The 22,012-nt window shown below is 40.8% G+C and overlaps 1 protein-coding gene across 1 annotated transcript in view; it reads right to left on the bottom strand.

Annotated features, from left to right (window-relative positions):
- Prep (prolyl endopeptidase) overlaps positions 1 to 22,012 on the bottom strand; it is a 166,123-nt gene that overhangs the window by 61,116 nt on the left and 82,995 nt on the right. Inside the window, exons 4-7 of the mRNA XM_013022378.1 lie at positions 16,426 to 16,559; positions 14,373 to 14,503; positions 11,726 to 11,935; positions 5,583 to 5,704 (exon numbers count right to left, since the gene is read on the bottom strand). Coding sequence (XP_012877832.1) covers positions 5,583 to 5,704; positions 11,726 to 11,935; positions 14,373 to 14,503; positions 16,426 to 16,559 — 597 coding nt within the window. The remainder of the gene's footprint in view (positions 1 to 5,582; positions 5,705 to 11,725; positions 11,936 to 14,372; positions 14,504 to 16,425; positions 16,560 to 22,012) is intronic.

Raw genomic sequence — 22,012 nt, 5'->3', positions numbered from 1 at the left:
GGTATTTTATTTTTTGAGGGGCTATTACAAATGGAGTTGCTTTCCTAATTTCAGCCACACTTTTCTCATTGTTGGCATACAGAAAAGCCATTGATTTTGGGGGGTTAATTTTATACCCTGCTAACAGCAAAGTATCTTAAACTCCCTAACACTTAACCATTTATAAATTATTTGTTCTTGAAAATAATAGGACACAATACATGTTTATATGTACAAAAAAGTGTGAGATTTTCAAATATATTACCATCTTCAAAAACCCGTGTAAGCTGGGTGCTGGTGGCTCATGTCTGTAATCCTAGCTACTCAGGAGGCTGAGATCTGAGGATCACTGTTCAAAGCCAGCCCAAAAAGGAAAGTCCATGAGACTCTTATCTCTAATAAATCTCCAGAAAACCAGAAGTGGCGCTGTGGTTCAAGTGGTAGAGTGCTTACCTTGAGCTGAAAAGTTCAAGGACAGCACCCAGGCCCAGAGTTCAAGCCCCACGACTGACTAAAAACCACCACCACCAAAAAAACAAAACAAAAGAGTGAGTGCTGAACTCCAGAATACTGTGGTTTTGAATTAATAGCCAAATCTTCATGGGTATGAAATTCCTTTAATATGTTTTTTCTACTTAGGAAGATTAAAAAAAATAGAGTCTATATACCTACATGCATTTCAAGTTGGGAGTAATTTAAAGTTATAATAAAAGAATCAATTGAGTATTTCAAAAGTATACTAAAAATCAGTGGCACTTGAAATTGTCCAGGAAATGAACAAAAGAGGCAAAAATGGATTTTAATAGCTTTGGCAGTTAATCATGTTCCTCCTCTAGTAGAAAACTTTATCCTATTTATTTTACAGACTTTTGGATTCTTTTCATAACAGTTGTGAATCTTAATATCACTTTTTAAATGTGTTTCCAACTCTTAATTTAGGAAAATTTAGGATGTCAAATTAACTACCTACAATGATTGTGTGTGTGTGTGTATGTGTATGTGTGTGTGTGTGTGTGTGTGTGTGTGTGTGTGTGTACTTGAACCCACTTGGCCTTCTAGATTTATCCACATGCAGGGCTCTAGTTGGCTTCCTGGCTTTTGACTTCTCAACCACACTACAAAGACTGTCAATGTACTAATTACCATAATGAATACTGTCACACATAAGGAAGTGCTTAGGAGAGGGAAACGGTGGCAGGAACAGGCAGCAGAGACTTCCTAGTCCTGGGAAAATAAGTATGAAAACTGTAGGAAGAAATCTCCCCTCGACTCACTACTTCAAGTTAAAAGATACCCAACCAAGCCAGGTGCTACGGCTCATACCTGTAATCCTTGCTACTTAGAAGGCTGAGACCAAAGGATCACAATTCAAAGCCAGCTAGAGCAGGAAAGTCCAGGTGAATCTTATCTCCGATTAATCACCAAAAAGCTGAAGTGGAGCTGTAGCTCAAATGGGGCCAGCCCTGAGCAAAAAAGCTAAGGGACAGACCCCTAACCACAAGCTTAAGGCTCTAATACCAGCAAGGAGGGGTAGAGGGGGGAAGTACCAAACAAATGAGGGAAAGGAGGCAGACTGCCTGGACACATCCTGGCCTCTGCTGCACAGATTCTATAGGGTGAGAACTTGAGCAGGGGAATCAGGAGAGACAATAAACATTCACCCAGTGTACCAGCAGAAAAAAGATACCAAACAAATGAGGCACCAGAAATGCATCTTGCATGTTACTACATGTACAACACATAATAATTTTGTAAGTGAATGTTTCTTAATTAACAAGTGAGTATATAAAAATGGCTTTTGTGATACATGGCATGTATTAAGATTTAGGATTGTCTTTGTTTAAAACAAACCAACAAAAAAAGCAATCTTTTTTCAGAATTAAGTAGATGTGAATGAGGTTCATGGAACTGAATGAGGTTCCCAATGTAGGATTTAGCTAGAGAAGGGCTGGGCGGGCGCTTGCTTTCCGCCTTGGTCCTTTCTATGGCTACAGCACATGCTTCTACAATCTTCATTCTAGAGCGCCCTCTGCTGGAAGAGGGCCTTAGCATGTCTGATTTCCTTTTCTAGATAATTGTTTCCTCCTCTAAATAGTCCAACTGATTTTAAAATAAGTTTATTATTTTTGTTTTTTAAAAGTCATGTTCAGAAAGACAAACAGCTCATGTTTTCTCTCATGTGGCAGCCAGATCTAAAATACAACTATGTGCAATGACATATACAGGGCTCAATGCATTTACAGACAAAAAGGAAGATATATTTAGGAAAGGAATCCAAAAGGGTAACTCCACAGAATTACTGAAATACAGGAATGGAGGAGGAAGGGTAAACGAATATAGTTATGTATTCAATATACACCATGCAAATACTGAATTAGTAACTTGAGAGTAAGGATGGGAGGAGAAAAATGGGGAAGAATGAAGAGATGCCACTGATCAAGAAGCTCTGTACTTATGGAATTGTAACCACTTTGAACAACTAGTTGGTAATAAAAAAAAATTACAGTAACTCAGACACCAGTGGCTCACACCTGTAATCCTAACTACTCAGGAGGCTGAGATCTGAGGTTCATGGTTCAAAGCCAGCCTGGGCAGGAAAGTCTGAGACTCTTCTCTCCTATTAACCACCAGAAAACTGGAAGTGAAGCTGTAGGCTCAAGTGATAGAGTGCTAGCCTTGAGCTGAATCGCTCAGGGACAGTGCCCTGACCAAGTTCAAGCTCCCAACTGATCGACCAACAGACACAGACAGACACACACACACTACAATAAATGTATATAATTAATAAAATTTAAAAGCACCATAATTTCTATTCTATAATCCTGTCCTTCAACTAAACCCTCAGTGCAGTCATCCAGAGCTCATGACTCATGTTAGGGAACACAATACACAGGTCTCCGGAACTGAGGGTATCTTTTGCTATTAGGCCATAGTGAGGTGCTATCCAGATACCCATAACTGTAGGCAGCTAAAATAGATGAACAGAGAGAGAGAGAGAGAGAGAGAGAACAAGAGAGAGAGAGAGAACAAGAAAGAGAGAGAGAGAACAAGAGAGAGAGAGAGAGCACGCGCAAGAGAGAACCTGTGTCTGGGTGGAAGTTTAATAATCTTTAATTATCCTACTATTCAAGTGTTCAGAAAGCTGTGGACTCTGCCTGGTAGAAGGTGTCCATCCCGGGGAGACACAGGCTGGCATGACTGAAGGCATCAATGGAACAACTATCAGTGCTTCCTGCCTGCAATTTGCTGAACTTTCTCTGCTCAGGGTGAGAAAGACCAGTCCATGCAGGAAGGCGGAGGAGGTATCTGGACAGAAAGGAAGGTGAGTCACATCAAAGATATAAAGAGAACTTTTCATCCAGCAGACAAAGTGAACTTGGACTGCAGCAGCTAAAGGGGGAGGAGTACGGGAGAGCTCCACACCCACGCAGCTGTTGCCCCAACCACCCCAAGGCACGCGAGTCCCTCTCAGTGCCCCCACAAGCTACAATGCGCCCCCACTCCCGGTTCCCAATCCCCCTACCAGACAGCTTTCTATCCAGGCCTCACAACATCCCTCCAGCCACACCCCACATAGCTCATCCCCAGTAACTCTATGGCTTCAAGACTGTGAGATGCTGCGATGAATGTTCCCATTCACAGACTTTCAAAGCTCAAAAAAATCCAACAGAGGAAACCAAGGAAGAGAGACTTGGAGAGATGAAAGGACTCACCCCAGGCCACCCAGATGGGACCAGAATTTAAAAAAACCCTCTTTCTTTCTCTAGTACACTGGCTTTTCAGTCACAGAGATTGCTAGATGCATTTAACAAAATAATGGGTCCCATAACCACCCCTCAAATAAATACTCTAAAAACAAAAGCAACACGACAGTACAGGCCTCTGTTGCATGGTTGTAGAGGACACTTCTGTAGTTCTCTGAGATGCAGGTCACTAAGAAACGGCTGTTTGGAAACTGCTTCCTGCATGTCTCATGATGCCCTGACTACTGAGCTACACGCAGCTGCTGCTGGCTCAGACAGTCCTCCAGCATACCAGCTTCTGGGACTCCCTTGGTTTTCCCATACTACGTTGAGGGGCACAAGAAACTCCTGCTTCACCAGAGATTTTTCTAAATGGGAGACTAGGAACTGAGGCATAGGCCCGAGACTTCTGAAAACTGCATTCCTGCAGTGCTATGGTATTCCTGATTCAACGCTCCTCTGTGCAGCAAGATGGTCTTCTGCATACGCACATGACAGGGCATGGTGGAAAGGTGCCCTCTTCCAGGCAGTCAAGATAGGCCCAACGAACCCTGCAACCATGGTGCTGACTGGTTGTAAGACCTCCCATGTGGCTGGAGTAAAGAAATCAACCTATAGCCACTGGGTGTTTACTAAGCACACTCGTCTCCTTAGTGACTTCATCCATATAATTCACTAATGAGGACACTGAGCTCACATCAAGTTTTTTGGACTCATTTTGTATATCCCTTATTTACTTCTATCCCACTTTATTTCTGTGCCATACAGATGCAGCCCTGCATTTACTGACATTCTTTAAGGAGTCACTGCAGCTATTTTTGTATGGCTTTTCTGCTGAACTAGAAGATACCAGCACTTTGGGACTTAAAATATACTGCAGGCAGCTCCAACCACAGACTTCATGTTAATACCCTGTATCTTGTCTATGCATGGAGCAATCACCTCTCCCTCAAAGTTGTGGTCAACATTTTATTAGACCAGTGATACCTAGTAAACCTCCACTGGAAGAACAGTGTAAGCATGACCTGAATTTTCTTTTTATTAGTCTAGCTAGTAAAACTATATATATATGTGAGTGTATATATAATATATATTATACATATATTATATATTATATATACACTCACATATACACATCCATACATGTAAATCTATACATATACTATAGACAAATATATAGTTACATGCATTAAATATATATACCATATTTATCCTACCTGTATGCTCTTAGCAATAATAGTGCAAAGAAAAAAGCTAAAGTAAAAAGAGCTGAGGAGATGACTCCAGAAGTAAGGTGCTTGTGTGACAAATGCATGGCCTTGAGTTAAAATCCCAGCACTGCCAACAACAAAAACCCTCTGAGGAGCAAAGAACAAAAGCCCCCTGAGGAACAAGGAAGATACGGCACTTATAAAACAGAAAAATGCCTAATGCTACTTACAAATGGGAAAGGAAGTTAATATAGACAAAAAAAATACAACTGAATAAAAAGGGATTCTTCTTTCTCTGTCATGTTAAGTAGATGTTTTCACTTTTATGTATAAGGAAAATTTTTAGAAAGCCATTTTACTCACCTTTGAGTAGGATTCTGAGTTAGAAATGTGCATGCTTTTATTCTATATTATTATCTACTTATTTTTTAACCATAAGCAAGTATGATTTTTGGTATGAAGATTTTTCTGTTGAGATTGCAGATAAAAAGCTCACCTGCATTAAGAATCAATTTGAATATCTATATTCTTTAAAGTAGAATACTCACAGGGCTTCCACTGTCCACACAGGTCATCCCATAATAAGAATATTTATACATACATCAATCAAATAGGATCTCAAGTGTAAAAATCCACAGCTATACAATACCTCAGCTCCCCCCATCCACTTAGGCTCATCGGGAAATTCCGCACACAAGATATCTTCTGATTGGTCAGTCCCCAAGACATGGTAGCAGAGCTTTTGGTGGAGATTGGTGGATGTCTCTGTGCCTGAAGGAGTTAAAAATGTATACTGAAATGCAGTTGGCAACTATCAGAACATCTATTCCACTTATACCATGCTAGAAGTATCAAAAATGTTGAGTACCAAGTTATCACAGAAAAAGTTAAATGCATTCCTACATACCCAGCAACATACCAGTAGAATTTCAAATTAAACACATAATACCATTCCGTTAGCATCCAAGAAAGTAAAAAAGATGTAGCAACAGCTCTAACAAAATATGTACAAGATTTATATGAGGAAAACTATAAAAGAAAGAAATCAGTAAAAGAAATAAATGGAGAGCTATTATGTGCTCAGAGGTAGGAAAATTCAATACTTTCAAGGTATTAGTTCTTCTCAACATGACCTAAAGGATCACAAAATCACAACCCAAACCTCAGCAAGTCATTTTGTGAATGAGGAAAGATTGATTCAAATGTTTACATGGAGAAGCAAAGTACTCAGAGTACCAAATACAATACTGAAGGGGAACAAAGGTAAAAGACTGACATTACATGACTTCACGACTTATTATAAAGTTATGCAATCAAGTCAGTATGGTTCAGGCTGAGGAGTAAACAATAAACTAGAATTAAGAACCCAGATACAGACACAGGCAAATACAGACTGCTGGTAGCTAGGTGCTGGTGGCTCACACCTATAATCTTAGCTATTCAGGAGGCTGAGATCTGAGGATCATGGTTCAAAGCCATCCCAGGCAGGCAAGTCCATGAGACTTTTATTTCCAATTAATACCCAGAAAAAAGGAAGCGGCACTGTGGCTGAAAGTAGTAGATTACTAGCTTTAAGCAAGAAAGCTCAGGGACAGCACCCAGACCGGAAATTCAAGCCCCACAACTGGAAAAAAAAAAAGCCAGTATCTATCTATCTATCTATCTATCTATCTATCTATCTATCTATCTATCTATATCTATCTATCTATATCTATCTATATCTATCTATGTATCCTATCTATCTATCCTATCTATCTATCTACCTATCTATCTAATATCTAGATAGATACACACTTTTTATTAGCCTATGACAAAGAAACAAAGAAAATACAATGCAACAAATCTGGTTTTTTCAAGTAATGGTGATGGAACAAGTAGATGACCGTATGTCAAAATAGACAGAAACAAAAAGAGATACAGACACAGACTTCACACCATTCATAAAAATTAACTCAAAATTGTAGGGTGACAGTGGCTCATACCTGTAACCTCAGCTACTCAGGAAGTTTAGATCTGAGGACAGGGTTTGAAGCCAACTCAGGCAGAAAGGTTCCCTGAGATTCTTATCTCCAATTAACCAGCAAAAAGCCAGAAGTGAAGGTATAGCTCAAATGGTAGAATGCAAGCCTTGAGCAAAAAAGCCAACTGAGAGTTCAAGCCCAAGTACAGAAACAACAACAAAAACCTCAAAATGTATCATAGAGATAAACATAAAACCAATCTGTAAAACTCCTAGAAAATGAAATTGGAGAAAAATGATGACTTTGGATTTGGTGACAACTTGTTAGATAGTACAAAGGCACAATCCATGAAATATATACTTGATAAGCTAGACTTCATTAAAATTAAAAATGTAGGCATAGCAAATGACATTATCAAAGAAATGAAAAGACAAGTCAGAGATTGGGATAAAGTATTACATAACGTTTACCTGACAAAACAACTATTAGCCAACATATACAAAGAAGTGATGTCTCAAAAAGTAAGAAATGATGTAACCTGATTAAATAGTGGATCAAAGATCTTAAAAGGTACTACTTTATAACCAGGAAGAGAAGAAGACAAGTAAGCGTAGGAAAAGATGCTTCCTGTGGGATACCAGGAGGGAAATGTAAATTCCATTAACAGATACCAAAATACATCCATTAGAATGGCCAAATTCCAAACCCTGAAACTGTCCAATATTGGTAAGGATATGAACTAATAGAAACTCTCAGCCCCATGGCTGGTGGGAATGCAGATTGGTACAGCTACTTTGGAGGATAGATTTGGAGGCTTCTGACAAAAGTAAACATATTCCTTTGTGTGTGGGTGCTGGTACCAAGGCTTAAACTCAGGGCCTCATGCCCTCACTAGGCTTTTTATGTTCATAGCTAGTACTCTGCCACACATCCAATTCTGGCATTTTTCTAGTTAACTGAACAATCTCTTAGGCTTGTCAGCCTTGTGGGCTTTGAATTGTGATCCTCCGATCTCAGCCTCCTGAGTAGCTACGATTAGACATGAGTTGAAAATGTACTTTTATTATATGATGTAGCAGTTGTGCTAATATTTACCTAAGGAAACTGAAAATTTTATGTCTACACAAGAATTATCCACAGATTTCATGCAGTAGCTTTATTCAGAATTGCCAAAACTTTTGAAGCAATCAGTATTTCCTGCAATAGAGGAATGAATAAAGTATGTGATATATTTAAACAAAGTACTATTATTCACCATGTAACAGAAATGAGCTATCAAACATGGAAGACATGGAAGAAACTTACATGTATCATTACTAAGTGAAAGAAGTTGATCTAAACAGGATACATTCTGTGTAATGCAACTAGAGGACACTCTAGAAATGACCAAATTAAGGATCTATTTACTAATAGGTTGGTACAGCATGGCCTAGTAGTATATTTCTATAATGCCAACATTTGCTAGGTTAAGGCAGAAGGGTCTTGAGTTTGAGGCCAGCCTGGTCTACAGAGTGAGACTCTCTCACAAAGGAAACAACAACTAAAATCACTTCCATAGTTTCTAGGGGTGGTTGGGAGAAAAAGGGATAGGCAGAACACAGGATGTTTTCATGGCAATGAAAATAATCTGTGTGAAGCACAATATTGGATACAAGTCACTGTGTATTTGTCCAAACCCACAGAATGTACAAGGCCAGGAGAAAACCCTGAAGTAAGCCATGGCCTCAGGGTGACAATGATCTATCACTGTAGGTTCATTAATTATAAATGGACTACACTGGTGAGGAATGTTGATAATGGCGAAGTCTATGCTGGGGAGGAGGCAGCAGATAACTTCCTCTCCAATTTTGCTGTGAATTAAAGCTTATTTAAAAAACAAAAATGAGTCAGGTGCCAGTGGCTCAGGCCAGTGATCCTAGCTACTTAGGAGGCTGAGATCTGAAGATCTTAAGAGATACTAAAAGATCTTAAAAGATACTACTTTGCAACCAGGAAGAGAAGACAAGTAAGCATAGGAAAAGATGCTTCCTATGGGATACCAGGAGGGAAATGTAAGTTCCAATAACAGATACCACAATACATCCATTAGAATGGCCAAATTCCAAGACCCTGAAACTGCCAACCTGGGCAGAAAAGTCCCCATGAGACTCCTTATCTCCAATTAACCACTCAAAACCTAGAAGTGGAACTGTGGCTCAAAATGGCAGAGCTCTAGCCTTGAGCAAAAGAGCTCAGGAACAGTGCCCAGGCCCTGAGTTCAAGCCCCACACTGAAGGGGAAAAAAAACAAAAACAAAAATGAGGCTTGCCATTGTTGGCTCACGCCTACCTATAATCCTAGCTACTCAGGAGGCTGAGATGTAAGGATCACAGTCTGAAGCCAGTACAGCAGAAAAGTCCATGAGATTTTTATCTGCAATTATGAAGCAAAAAACCAGAAGTGGAACTGTGGCTCAACTGGTAGAGCACTAACCTGGAGCAAAAAAGCCAGGTGAGAACACAAGGCTCTGAGTACCAGTGTGCATACACACACACATATAAACACACACACATACCACACATACACACAGTGGGTATCAATTGGAACTCACCCCAAATTAAGTGACATATTTGCCAATTTTGGAAACTGTTATATGACACTCTATTTTTTCCTTATGAAAACATTCCAAGCTGTCAAATAGAATGAATAATAATACCATAATGGAAGGGAAATCCTTATGGTACTGAAAAGATCTTTCCAGACCAGTGGTAAACAGCAGACAATAGAAACTGCTTAGCTTCATTTGTCAGACTCCCATTACAGAGGCTACTGTGACCCTCTTAGACAAAGGGCAGCCAAACTACAGCGAGGAAAAGATGTTGGCTTTCTTAAACCAATCACAATTACCAATCTTTTGCCACTGAGAATGGAGGATAAATAAACTGTTCTAAGCTTTTCACGAACGAACATCATCTATACTCTAATATGACCCGTTATTTTTTTTCCCTCTTCCATTACTTGGGAATAACCAATATTTTCTATCTCGGGAGAAACCTGAATACAGAAAATTAATTCAGTGTATAAGACAGCTTTCTTCAGCCAGCATTCTTGAATAAAAACCCTACTCCTACTCCTAGCTCCTCTTATAGTACATTAGTGAGCTAAGAAAAAGGTCTTCTTGTACCCTAATCCAAAGTACATAAGCTAAACATGGTCTTAAAAAGATTAAAAGCAAAGTGGGGGCAGGGGGAGGCAGGGTTGAGAGGGAGCAGAAAAGCAAGCACATCTAGAGATGACAAAGATTCAGCAAATCACAAAGGGGCATGTACAGAAGAAAGCCTCAAACCAGCCAAGTGTCTTGACAGTACCAAGTCCTCCAACAAGTTCCTAGTAAAGCCACCTGTAAGACCAAACAACTACAATGGCAAGAAACTACTATGTGTCATGCAAAAATGTAAGACAGCATAAAATGATGCTGACAACTTGTGGTTGGAACACAAAAGGTAATGGCCCTGCCTATCTGGATTAATTAACAGTAAAGGGTGGCTCATGCCTGTAATCCTAGTTACTTAAGAGAATGAGTCATGAAGATTGAGGTTGAAAGCCAGCTCAGGCAGAAAAGGCAGTGAGAATGGTCTCTCCAATTAACCATCAAAAAGCTAGAAGCAGGGCTATGGCTTGAGTGGTAGAGTACCAGCCTTGAGCAAAAAAGCTAAAGGAAAACTCCTAGGCCCCAATTTCAAGTCCTAGTACCAGCATTTAAAAAAAAAAAAAAAAGAAAAAAAGTGAAGGAGGGAGAAAGAAGGAAGCAAGCCATGGGTACACAACAGGATCGTTGTGCAGATGAAGACCATTCCAAAGGTTATCTATAAAAGTAACAGGAAGAAAAGAGTAAAGATAAACACAAGCAACAAGTAACCTACAACTTGTGATCAAAGGAAGAGATGTGATTATGATTACTATAGTAGGAAAGATTCATAATTACCCAACATCATCAATAGAGAAAAAAAGACAGAGGAAAAAAAATTCTGCCAGTGGCCCATACCTGTAACCCTAGCTACTCAGGAGGCTAAGATCTGAGGATCTCAGTTCAAAGCCAGCCCAGGGAGAAAAATCCATGAGACTCTTATCCCCAACTAACCAGCAAAAAAAAAACAGAAGTGGCACTGTGGCTACAATGGTAAAGTGTTAGCTTTGAGCAATAAAAAGCTTACAAACAGCCACTAGGCCTGGCACACGCACACGCACACATGCACACACACAGTGTAACTTCTCCATGATATTCTTGGGAGTTTTAACACATCTATGAAGGTCTGATTGTAAATGTCTTCCCAATTTCTGAATCTAGCCTGTTTAAAGGTGCTGGCCCTGTGGTTTTGATGGGCACAGAGGATGCAGTGAAGTTAGTACCAGTGGCAAGCTTAGGTTGCTTAAGACCCTGTGCCTTCTAGTGCTCCCTCTTAGAATCTTTACTGTGCCCCTACAAGACCAAGCCTGGACCAGCCCATTAGAGCATGAAACCATATGGATCAAGAGTTGAGATAGCCTAGTTGTCCCAGCTAGACCCCAGGTCTGTAAAAGAGTCAAGCCAATATCAATCAACTGACTGTAGCTGGCCAGCAAAGCCTAGAACTGCCTGGCTAACCTAGAGCCTCATGAGCAAAACCTAGCAGCTAGTATTCCAAGCCACCAAGTTTTGGTGTGGTCAGTTATGCAGCCAAGTGAACTGACACAACTGCCCTTAGAGGCAACTTGGCTCTAGAAAAAACATGTAACTTAACTTCCTTTTTTTTTGCCATGGAAAGTCACACGTCCACTTGTGAAGGAGAGCTCCACTGAAGTCTTCACGTACCATCACTCTTTCCATCTTGTTGGGGGTAGGAGTTGTAGAACATCCCTTTCCCATCATGGGTCCAGGCCATGCAGGTGAACTTGACTCTTTCCAGCACATCAGGAAGCTCTTTGGCACCATCAACTTTCATGAATTTGATTGTCACCCAGTCTGAGCCACTGGCACTCAGACCATAGGCAAAATATTCACCGTCTTCACTAAACGCATAACCTACAAGGCAGAGGAGACACTGCTGATGATCAATGCAGAACACTACTCATCTTTTCCACAGTCTCCCATGCTCTCTACCTGAGCTCTGTCATAATGCAGAGGCAAAATGTGGCAACGGAAGAAATACTCAGGACTTAAAGGGATTTACCCTTATGACTCTGGTCAAGATGGCTAACCTGTCTGGGACACACTTCCTTCGTTAGTAATTGAAGCACTGGATTTGATATACCCACTAAGATGCTTCCACTTGGAAAGCTTTATCATTCAAGAGGCAGCTCAGTTAGAAGCAGAGCTCACCTGGGAGTTTCGGCATATTTTATTTATACTCTAGAGGAAATGATGACTAAATGATAATACATATCATATAAGAGAAATTACACTGTAGATATTAGGTAAATTTTGAGTGGACTCCAAACGATTTGAAATATCTTTTTACAACGTCACTTTCAGAGCATTACTGGCCCTCAGGGATTAATGTCTATACTACATGATGACATCATAGGCTCAGACAAAAGCCTGAAGGACTGCACAAGTGACCCAAAGGAACATCATCTAATAAACATCATGTCAAGTCCTTTAGGAACAACACACAGAACACTCACTGTGTATCATCACTTTGGGCTATTTCTTGACAAATATTTACATATTTTATGCTGGCTTTCATAAGTATGAAGTTATATACAGCCTTTCATATCTCATCTCCTATTAGGAGAACCAGACACCAAAGATTTGCTCTCAGAAGTCTGCTAAACTACTGGGGACTACTGGGTGGGAGGGGCACTATTATTTTACATTTTACAACTAACAGGAAATGAGTTGAAAATTTCATAACCTGCGTATTAATGGCTTGTAAGTCCTGTAAGGTATCCAGGTTCATATGTGTATAAATGTAGAATAAGAGTCTGAAAGGTAATGGGGAGAAAAAGATATTCACCTTTTATTGAACAGAATGCTATAGAGTTTGGGTTATATAATTATTTTCAGGAGAAAATTAAACAGAACATTACTTCGGTTGAAAATATATGTTAAGTAATATTCATCGTACACATGTGAAAATGGAACCAGTTAACTTGAGGGGATGGATGGGATTCAGAAGGAAAGAACAATGAAAGGGGTCAACACTGATCAAGATGCACTGTACTCACAAACGTGTTGAACTGAACCCCCTTTGTACAAGTACTTAAAAGATAATTTTAAAATAATAAATTAAAAAAATTATATGTTAAGAAACCAAGAATCTGTATATTTATTCATCCTGTAACTTCCCCAAAATATCACTCTCGGGAAACTCGATGACTGTGTGAGAGCAGGACCTATGTCTAATTTACTCTGTGACTACTCATCAGGCCTTATACTGGGCAAACATTCACTAATGAAAGTACTGGAATGCATCAGCGGGGGGGAGGTGACCTATTACAAAGAAGTCGTGTGGATGGGTTGCAAGGCAGATCTTTATGAAAGCTAAGAGAAGTTCTTAAACCTCAGGCTCAGAGTCAGGGAAAAACCTACCTTATCAGGGGTTGTTAACATTTCACTTTCAATCTAACTCAACCCAGGCATCTCATTTACATACTCAGACTAAGCTGGGAGGGACAGAGGACCACTGAGCACTCAATGATGTTTAGAAATGCCTGCAATAGGGTCTTTGCACAGATTTGATGAAAGGCGCTCTATCATTTCCATCCTTACTATTACAGGATGTCCCTGTTCCCGTTTCTCAATTCTAGAGAGCCAGACCTATCATCAACAGAAGCACCAGAGAGGAAGGGCAACATCACTAGGAAGATCTAGGATAAATCTCCAGGTTATCCTGTTTCCTTACCCTAGAACTCTGCTGACAGCACAAACCTGGGGTAATTTTCTCTATGGCATTTGGGTAGACTATCTTGGGGACAGTTATATAGGAGGCTTACAGAAATTGCAGGTAAAACTTACCCACATTCTAAGCCTTCTTCGGGAAATAGGGTATCAAGTTGTCTAACTTCCATACAATTGTTTGCAGAAGATCTTTTCACTTTCAATCCTAACATATTGACAATTATCTAGACTTTGAAACTCTGATCACTCTCCTCACAAAAAGAGATACAATAATATTCTCTCTTAGAGTACCTTCCTAGCTGTAACATTATACAGCTTCAATTTCTTATACAAGAGAATTTAAGTTTTGCCAATCACAGGCAGGTCTTGAGGATGTTATAGGAAATAAATGATGATGATCCCAGAAGCTAATCTCCAGTTCTACTTCATGCCTTCACAGTGAGAAATACGACTGTGCCTATTCATGTGCTCTAAATATACTGTGCAAAAGTTAGCTTTCTGAATATTGTGTGTGCATCTGTTCCACCTTCTGGTCCACACACTGCCTGGTATTTCAGAGGCGAAGCAACTGCGCTAGCATCATAGCCACAACTGGGGGGCTTCAGGACTCAGTACTCACCTCGGAGTGCCACTGTGCCATCATCAGACAGGATGTTGGGGTCGAGGAACACTCTGGCCTCTCCCTCTAGGGAATCTTGCACGTATAATACTCGTTGGTTCTGCAAACCTGTGTTGTAGAAATAAAAGTACCTGGGGACAGAGAGGGTCCTTATTTAGCTGCAACAATTTCTATTCATAGAGTACATTCAAGCTATAAGCAAAAGTAAGCAAAGCACAAAACATAGAATGTTACAACTCCAGGGAAATGAGGGTCAAAGGTCCCACAAAGCTCTGTACCTAGAGCATGTTACTTGTATTGCTTTCTTTATGCAACTAGTGTGTATGTATACCAGGGCTTGAACTCAGGGCAAGCTCTCACTTGGCTTCTTTGCTTTTTTGACTCAGCAGCTGAGTCTTGGTCCCAAAGTGTCATTGAACTGCATTCCTTAGATCTCAGCCTCCTGAGTAGCTAGGATTATAGGTGTGTGCCTCTGGCACCTGGCTATGAAAGTAATTTATTATGATGCTGCACATTAAATTTACACAAAGACTCATTCACTAAAAAATAAAGCTAATATTCAAATAGAGCAGTGAGTGTTTCTTCTACAGGAAGAAAGCAAATTTTCTAAAATGAAATTCTAGCTGCTAGAGTAGGTCAGCACATCTGTTCTGCATGGGGCAAGACATCATGTGTTTTGGGCTTTGTGGGTCTCAGCCTTTTTCTACACTACTCAACTTTGCAGTCATGTAAAGAAAGCAGGTGCGGCAAATACAAACACAAATGGGCATGGCTGTTAATTATAGACTTGATTTACACAAACAGGTGCAGGTAAAGTTGGAAACAGATTCAACTTTGTTGCTCTCTGGTGAAACAGGCAGGGAGGGGCTAAGAAATTCCTAAACAAACTTGTGATGGTACCTCTGAGGAGATTTTGAAAAAACAAGAGAAGATGACCGAGTGTGAAAAACAGAGGCCAAGAGGACTGAATTCATGGACCATTTTATCATTCTTGGGAGAAAAAAATGCATATAACAAAATGTTCTCAAGTAGCATTAGAAGGAAACAAATATTCACTGGTGTTTGGGAATCATCCAGACTTACCAAATGCCACCCATAAGACAACAGGGATTTCTTGTAATCTACATTTCTTTTTGTATGTGTATGTGTGTCCTAAGGCTTTGACACCGGACCTGGAACTGTCCCCATAGTGTTCTCCATTCAAGGCTGGCACCTTACCATTTGAGCCACATATCCACTTATTTTTTAGTGGTTAACTGAAAATAGTCACTGGGCACCAGGGGCTCACACCTATAATCCTAGCTACTCAGGAGACTAAGATCTGAGAATCACGGTTCAAAGCCAGCCCATGAGACTCTTATTTCCAATTAATCACTGAAAAAGCCAGAAGTGGCACAGTCACTCAATTGGTGGAGTGCTAGCCTTGAGCAAAAGGAGCCCAGGGACAGCACCCAGGCCCAGAGTTCAAGCCCCAGAACTGGACAAAAAGAAAAAGGAGGAGGAGGAGGAGGAGGAGGAGGGGGGGGGGGGGAGGAAGGAAGGAAGAAAGGGAAGGAGGGAGAGAGAGAAAGAAAGAGAGAGAAAGAAAGAGGAAAATGGAAGAGAGGGAGGAAGGGAAGGAAGGAAAGGAAGGGAAGAAAGGGAAGGAAGGAAAGGAAAGAAAGGAAAAGGAAAGAAGGAAGGAAGGGAAGAAAATAGTCTCCTGAGAAGCTGGAATTACAGGTGTAATGAGCCTATGGTGCACAGATCATCTACATTTCTTTATAGCACATACCTCTACTAAATTACAAATAGGTATAACACCTAATGGGACAGAAAATTTTCTTCTCATATTCTAGTAACTAAATCATTTTATCAGCTAGTGAACTATTTCCAGTTATATACTTTGTGTTTAACTGTATTGTTTTTTTGTGGTTTCTTTTTTGGTACTGGGGCTTGAACCAAGGATGTTGTACTTGCTAGGCAAGCACTTTGCCACTGAGCTACATCCCAGCTCTGTACTTTGTACTTAAGGAAAATAAGAAGAGATTTGTCCGGCAGTATGCTCACATACCGTTTGCCTTTCTTGAAGTGACAGCTGTATTTGGGATAGTCATACAGTTCAGTCATTCTCTCTTTGTATAAACCTCGGATCGGGCACTGCTCCAGAAATGGAACGGTAATCTTGTTCTGGGCCTCCACAAAAGCCTGGAGAGAACAAATGGACAAAAAACAAATCAACAATAAAGTTTCCCAAGTGTAATGTCAGGCATTAGAATGTATCAGCAAAAGTATATTTTACCTCTATAAATAACTGACTCTTAAATGGCCCTAACTCAACAAATGTTTGTTTGTAGAACAAATATTAATTTATTTAAAACCCACACTACTTCTCTGGAGAAGGCTCTTTCAATTAGGCCAACTTTACAGGTAAGAAAATTGAGGCTCCAAGTAGTTAAAAAGCTGCTCACCATCTTCATCTTATTCTTTTTTTTTTTCTTTTCTTTTTTGGTTGTGAGGCTTGGACTCTGGGGCTGGGCACTGTTCCTCAGCTCTACAGCTCAAGGTGAGTACCCTACCACTTGAGCCACAGCACCACTTCCGGTTTTCTGGAGATGAGTCTCATGGACCTTCCTGCCTGAGCTGGCTTTGAACTGTGATCCTTAGATCTCAGCCTCCTGAGTAGTTAGGATTACAGTCATGAGCCACTGGCACTGGGCTGCTCACCATCTTAAAATGACAGAACTGGCTTCTGAATCTACCTTTCTTACAATCACACTTTACTGCCATTCAGATCAAGAGCTGTAAATAACCCACTAATAAGCTAATAATGATTATTAAAACACTATAATAATGTGCATAGTACCAAGGCTCTAGGCTTTTCATGCAGTAGGTAGTAATCCCAAAAGAGGTCAGATTCTTTCCTATGGAATGCTTTCCATCAGGTGAATTATAATTAGAAAACTTTACAAGAAAGGAATGCTAACAAAAAGCCAGGAATTGGTGACTCAAGCCTGTAATCCTAGCTACTCAGAAGGCTGAGGTGTAAGGCTCACAGTTTGAAACAGGCCCATACAGGAAAATCTATGAGATTCTACTTCCAGCAAAAAGCCAGAGTGGAGCTCTGGCTCACGCGGTGGAACACTAGCTTTGAGCAAATAAAAAGCACAAGGACAATGCTCAGGTCCTAAGTTCAAGCTCAAGGACTGCCACCAAAAAAAAAAGTCGAGAAAGGAAATGGAAAAGAGTGGTAACCAATGATGGTGTCTAAGAAGAGCAAGACAACAATGAAGGAAACTATAAGTGTCTTGGCAGCAAAGGAAGTTTTTATACCAGATCAGTTTTACCAAAGCATACCCTACTTAGAACTAAAGTTAGAAAGTTTATAACTACTATTTGAAAACCTGACCTCACAAGTCTTATCTAGCTATTGGTAAGATACTAAGTAAGAATAACTCTCAGGTCTAAGTTCAATAGGAGATTTCATCAGATGGTTACAAATAGGTAAATCATTAGGAAACAAACATCAAGAAATAATTGAGAGCTAGTTGACAGTGGCTCAGGCTTTAACTTAGAAAGCTGAGCTCTGAGGATTACAGTTCAAAGCTAGCCCAGGCAGAGAAGTCTATGAGACACTTATCTCCAGTTATCCTAAGAGGCAATGCCCAGGCTGAAAACACAATCTGTCTTTCATGACACACAAAGATGCATTAAGATCAGTCTCCGGGAGGAATTACCCAGCTGTCAGAGCCCATCCAAGCTCCAAATAGTTTTAAGTGGTCGATATGCTTTGCGTTTCTTACACAAAACATCAACCTCACTCCAGGGAACCATGATTTCAGGCTGTGAGAAGCTGTCCCCAAACTCATTAATGTTTACAATGTACTTGAAAGGAGAAAGAATGTAAAATATGAATATAATGATTAACTACATTGTTTGCAAGAAGACCACTGCCAGAACAAGTAAACTGTGATGAATCACATTTTAAAATTTTCACTCAAACAGAAGATAGGATTGAGCCCCACAGAAGTGTAATTCTCAACTGTTTAATGCAAACTTTGCCTTGGCCTGCTCTCCTAAGGAGCTTGAGTGAAGAATGGCTTTTATTAGAGTTTATTAGGGTTAGCTGTGAGACTCAGGGGTAGAGTGTTTGCCTAGCATCTATGAAGAGCTGTGTTTGATTCCCAATACTGCAAAAAAAAAATTTAAAAAAGAAAGAAAGTATGTGGATACACCTAAAGTGTTTATTTTGTGAAGTTGTACAGAAAAAGTTTGCTGACACAACTCGACCTTACTAAAAAGAATGTGAAGAAAGAAACTGGCTTTTGCTTTTAGTTACAAAATCAAGGCCCCAAGACAACAGAAGTCTGGAGGTCACAAAATGTGTTCAAGAGAATAGTCTTATTTTTTTGCGGGTTGGACTTAGGGCTTGAACTCAGGGCCTGGGTTCTGTCTCTAAGCCTTTTTTGCTCAAGGCTAATACTCTACCACTTGAGCCACAGCTCCACTTCCAGCTTTTTGGTGACTAATGGGAAATAAGAGCCTCATAGACTTTCTTGCCTGGACTGGCTTCAAACTGTGATCCTCAGATCTCAGCCATGAGCCCCCAGCTGGCCTTACTCTACAGTGAGATAAAATACCTATGTCACCAGGAAGCATTTGGCACCAAAGCTACCTGTCAGGATAATGCATGGAGTCTGAAGGATCACTGAGGTTAGCATTGCTTGATACCAGCAACAATAACAATAACTGGATTGAACATGGTGCAGATCTACTCAAGGGAAAAGGGAGGGAGAGGTAGCCTTGCTCTCCTATGATTTTCTCCTACTTGGCTGTGACTGGCTGGGCAAGCCATGACAAGGCAGTGGAGTATCTTCACGGCTTTAACAAGAACCTAGAGTATGTGAGCATTAATCTTGGCCTTGCGTGGAGATGATGGGTTCAAGGCAAAATCTCTCACATCACAGGGCAAATCTTCTATAATAAACAAGGTAGTGTTTGCAGAATGACTGGCTCTCAAGTGGAGCATCATCTAGAGACCACTGATGGTCCCTCAATGTTGGTCATCAGCCAGCCCACAAGACAGTGAGCCTGAGAGTAAGTGCTGAAAACCTCTACAGTAATTTGACATGGCTGTGGGCATGTCAACTCCTCAACAGTTTGGAAATTTACAGAGCAGTTGCTCAAGCTGTAGAGCTCTGAAGCAGTGGGAGGAAAGGCACTTATTTGAGGCGGGAGGGAGAAGGGGAAGCCCTTCAGTGGGGGGCCCTGCACTGAGAGAGAGAGAGCAGTTGTGCCAAGAGGGCAGAGAGTGCTAGGCAGCAGAAGCAGCAGCTTTCAGAAAGACAAACAAGATCAGAGAGGCTGAGAGTGGAACATCTGGGGGGAGGGCGTAGATGTAATGTTTCAATCTGTCATCCAAATGCAAGGAAGCCATAATTGGCCAGAGACAGGTAATCTGGTTTATCTTTACAAAAAGGCTCATTTGCTTTAGAGACCTGAAGTGGGAGCAGGCCAGTTAGAAGACAGAAGCAAGTGGTCCAGGTGACAGACAAAGAACTTTCAGGGTATGAGAGTGGATACAAAGAACATGACAATGTACGTGTGTTTACAACCATAACAGTTAATTTTTAGAAAGGCCTGGCCAATACAACATAAACCTGTAATCTGAGCCCTAAGTGGGGTTTCCACATAGATTCCAGCAAGCTAAACAGTCTCTCCTCTTTCAGGGAGGATCCTCAGAGGAGAGAATCCTTACATTGCTTTGTGTTTGTAGTGGACAGTACCTAATGCAGGTGCCTGAGGTGGGCGCCAAGGGTCATGTAATGTACAATAGATCGCTCAATCCACTTTTTATGGAAAAACAGATAGTGTTCAACACTTAAACTCTTCTGCATCTTTTACAATCCCATAGCATAATCACAAATACGACAGAACCAAGATCACCCAAAAGTACACTGCAGTCTTTTTGTTGTTGGTTGTAGGGCCTGAATTCTGGGCCTGGGCGCTGTCCCTCAGCTCTTCAGCTCAAGGCTAGCACTCTACCACTTGAGCCACAGCACCACTTCTGGCTTTTTCTGTTTATGTGGTGCTGAGGAATCGAACCCAGGGCCTCATGCATGTGAGGCAAGCACTCTACCACTGACCCACCTTCTCAGCCCATGCAGTCTTTTTTATATATAACTTGCATGAAACTGTTAGACTATGCATAGTGATGTCACTAAGCAATTTAAAACATAGCATACAGTATATCCATTTGTGTCATCTCCTGCCTAATAATGTTAATCAATTATTTCGTGTGTGTGTGTGTGTGTGTGTGTGTGTGTGTTGGTGGGTGTAGCTCTAGGGTTAAATTCAGGGCTAAGATTGCACTCCTCCAAGACAAATATCTAGATGTAAAATCAAGCCATTGTTCAAATTCCTAAAAGTCTCAAGTTCTTGCATACATCTACTTCTTTATAACTTGGGCAAACCCTTTTCTCTGCTTCTACAGTAGATTTTAAGTGTTCTCACCACAAAAATCAAATGAGAAGTATGTGATGTAACATGTGAAATATCTTCATTTAACAAAACCTCATATTGCACACAATAAACAAATGAAGCTTTTACTTAGCAAGTAAAAAAGGCTAGCTTTGAACCATGATTCTCAGATCCAGCTACTCAGCCTCCTGAGTAGCTAAGGTTACAGGTGTGAGCCACCAGCACCCAGCTTCCTTTTCAAGTTCTTACATAAATGAATATACCTAACATCCACAGTGACTCATTAACCCAATATTTATTTTAACACACCACAATGTGCGATGTGCTGATCAGCAAGAAAAACTGGGTAGAGACAAGCTACTGGTGAACAAAGGAAGGAACACTATCTCCCAAGTTGTCTGTAGACAGTCAAAAGGAGAGGAAGGACTTCCATAGGAGACCTGCTCTGCCTAAGTATCCATCTCCTCCCTTACCAAATACCAACCCACACTAGGGATGGTGCTATCTATACTCCACAAACTTTGAGGGGTTTCTGCTATATATACAATGAGCATTCTATATCCAGACTCAGATCCAACCAATGGTGGAGCAAATATTGGAGTGGGGAGGGGCAATGTATCTTTCCTAAGCATGTACTGACTTTGTTCCTTGTCATCCCCCAAATAATATGGTCTATTTCCATTGCATGTATTATGTACTGTAAGCAATTTAGAGATGATTTAAAGGACACATGTCCATAGGTTCTAATCAATACTCTACCATTTGAACATCTGAGGATTTGGGAGCCCCTGGGTGGCCTTGGCATCAATCTCTGCAGACATTCAGTGACAACTGGGTCAAATACTTACATTGGGGACCTGATTAAATTAGAAGCTCTCAGGGATTTCTGCAGAACGTGGCTGGTATGCCAGCAAAGGCTGGCAGGAAACCACAGTCCTGGCCAAAAATGAAAGGCTGAGTGAGTTCAGGAAGTTGAAGGGGAGTGGTACGCTTGGGTCCTCTCACATGTTCAGAATTCAGAAGTGACTCTCCAAGGGCAAGGACTTCCCATAAGAAAGAATCCAAGACTGGTGGAGCTCCCCACTGGGGCTTGAGGGACAGGGGACCAGAAGGGCAGTAGAGTCACAGGAGACTGATGCGTACACACACACACACACACACCACACACACACACACACACA

The sequence above is a fragment of the Dipodomys ordii genome, unplaced genomic scaffold (assembly GCF_000151885.1).
Source record: "Dipodomys ordii isolate 6190 unplaced genomic scaffold, Dord_2.0 Scaffold62, whole genome shotgun sequence".
In the NCBI taxonomy this organism is placed as follows: domain Eukaryota; kingdom Metazoa; phylum Chordata; class Mammalia; order Rodentia; family Heteromyidae; genus Dipodomys; species Dipodomys ordii.
The sequence above is the reverse complement of the archived record's forward strand: the minus strand, read 5'-3'. Positions and strand labels throughout refer to the sequence as shown.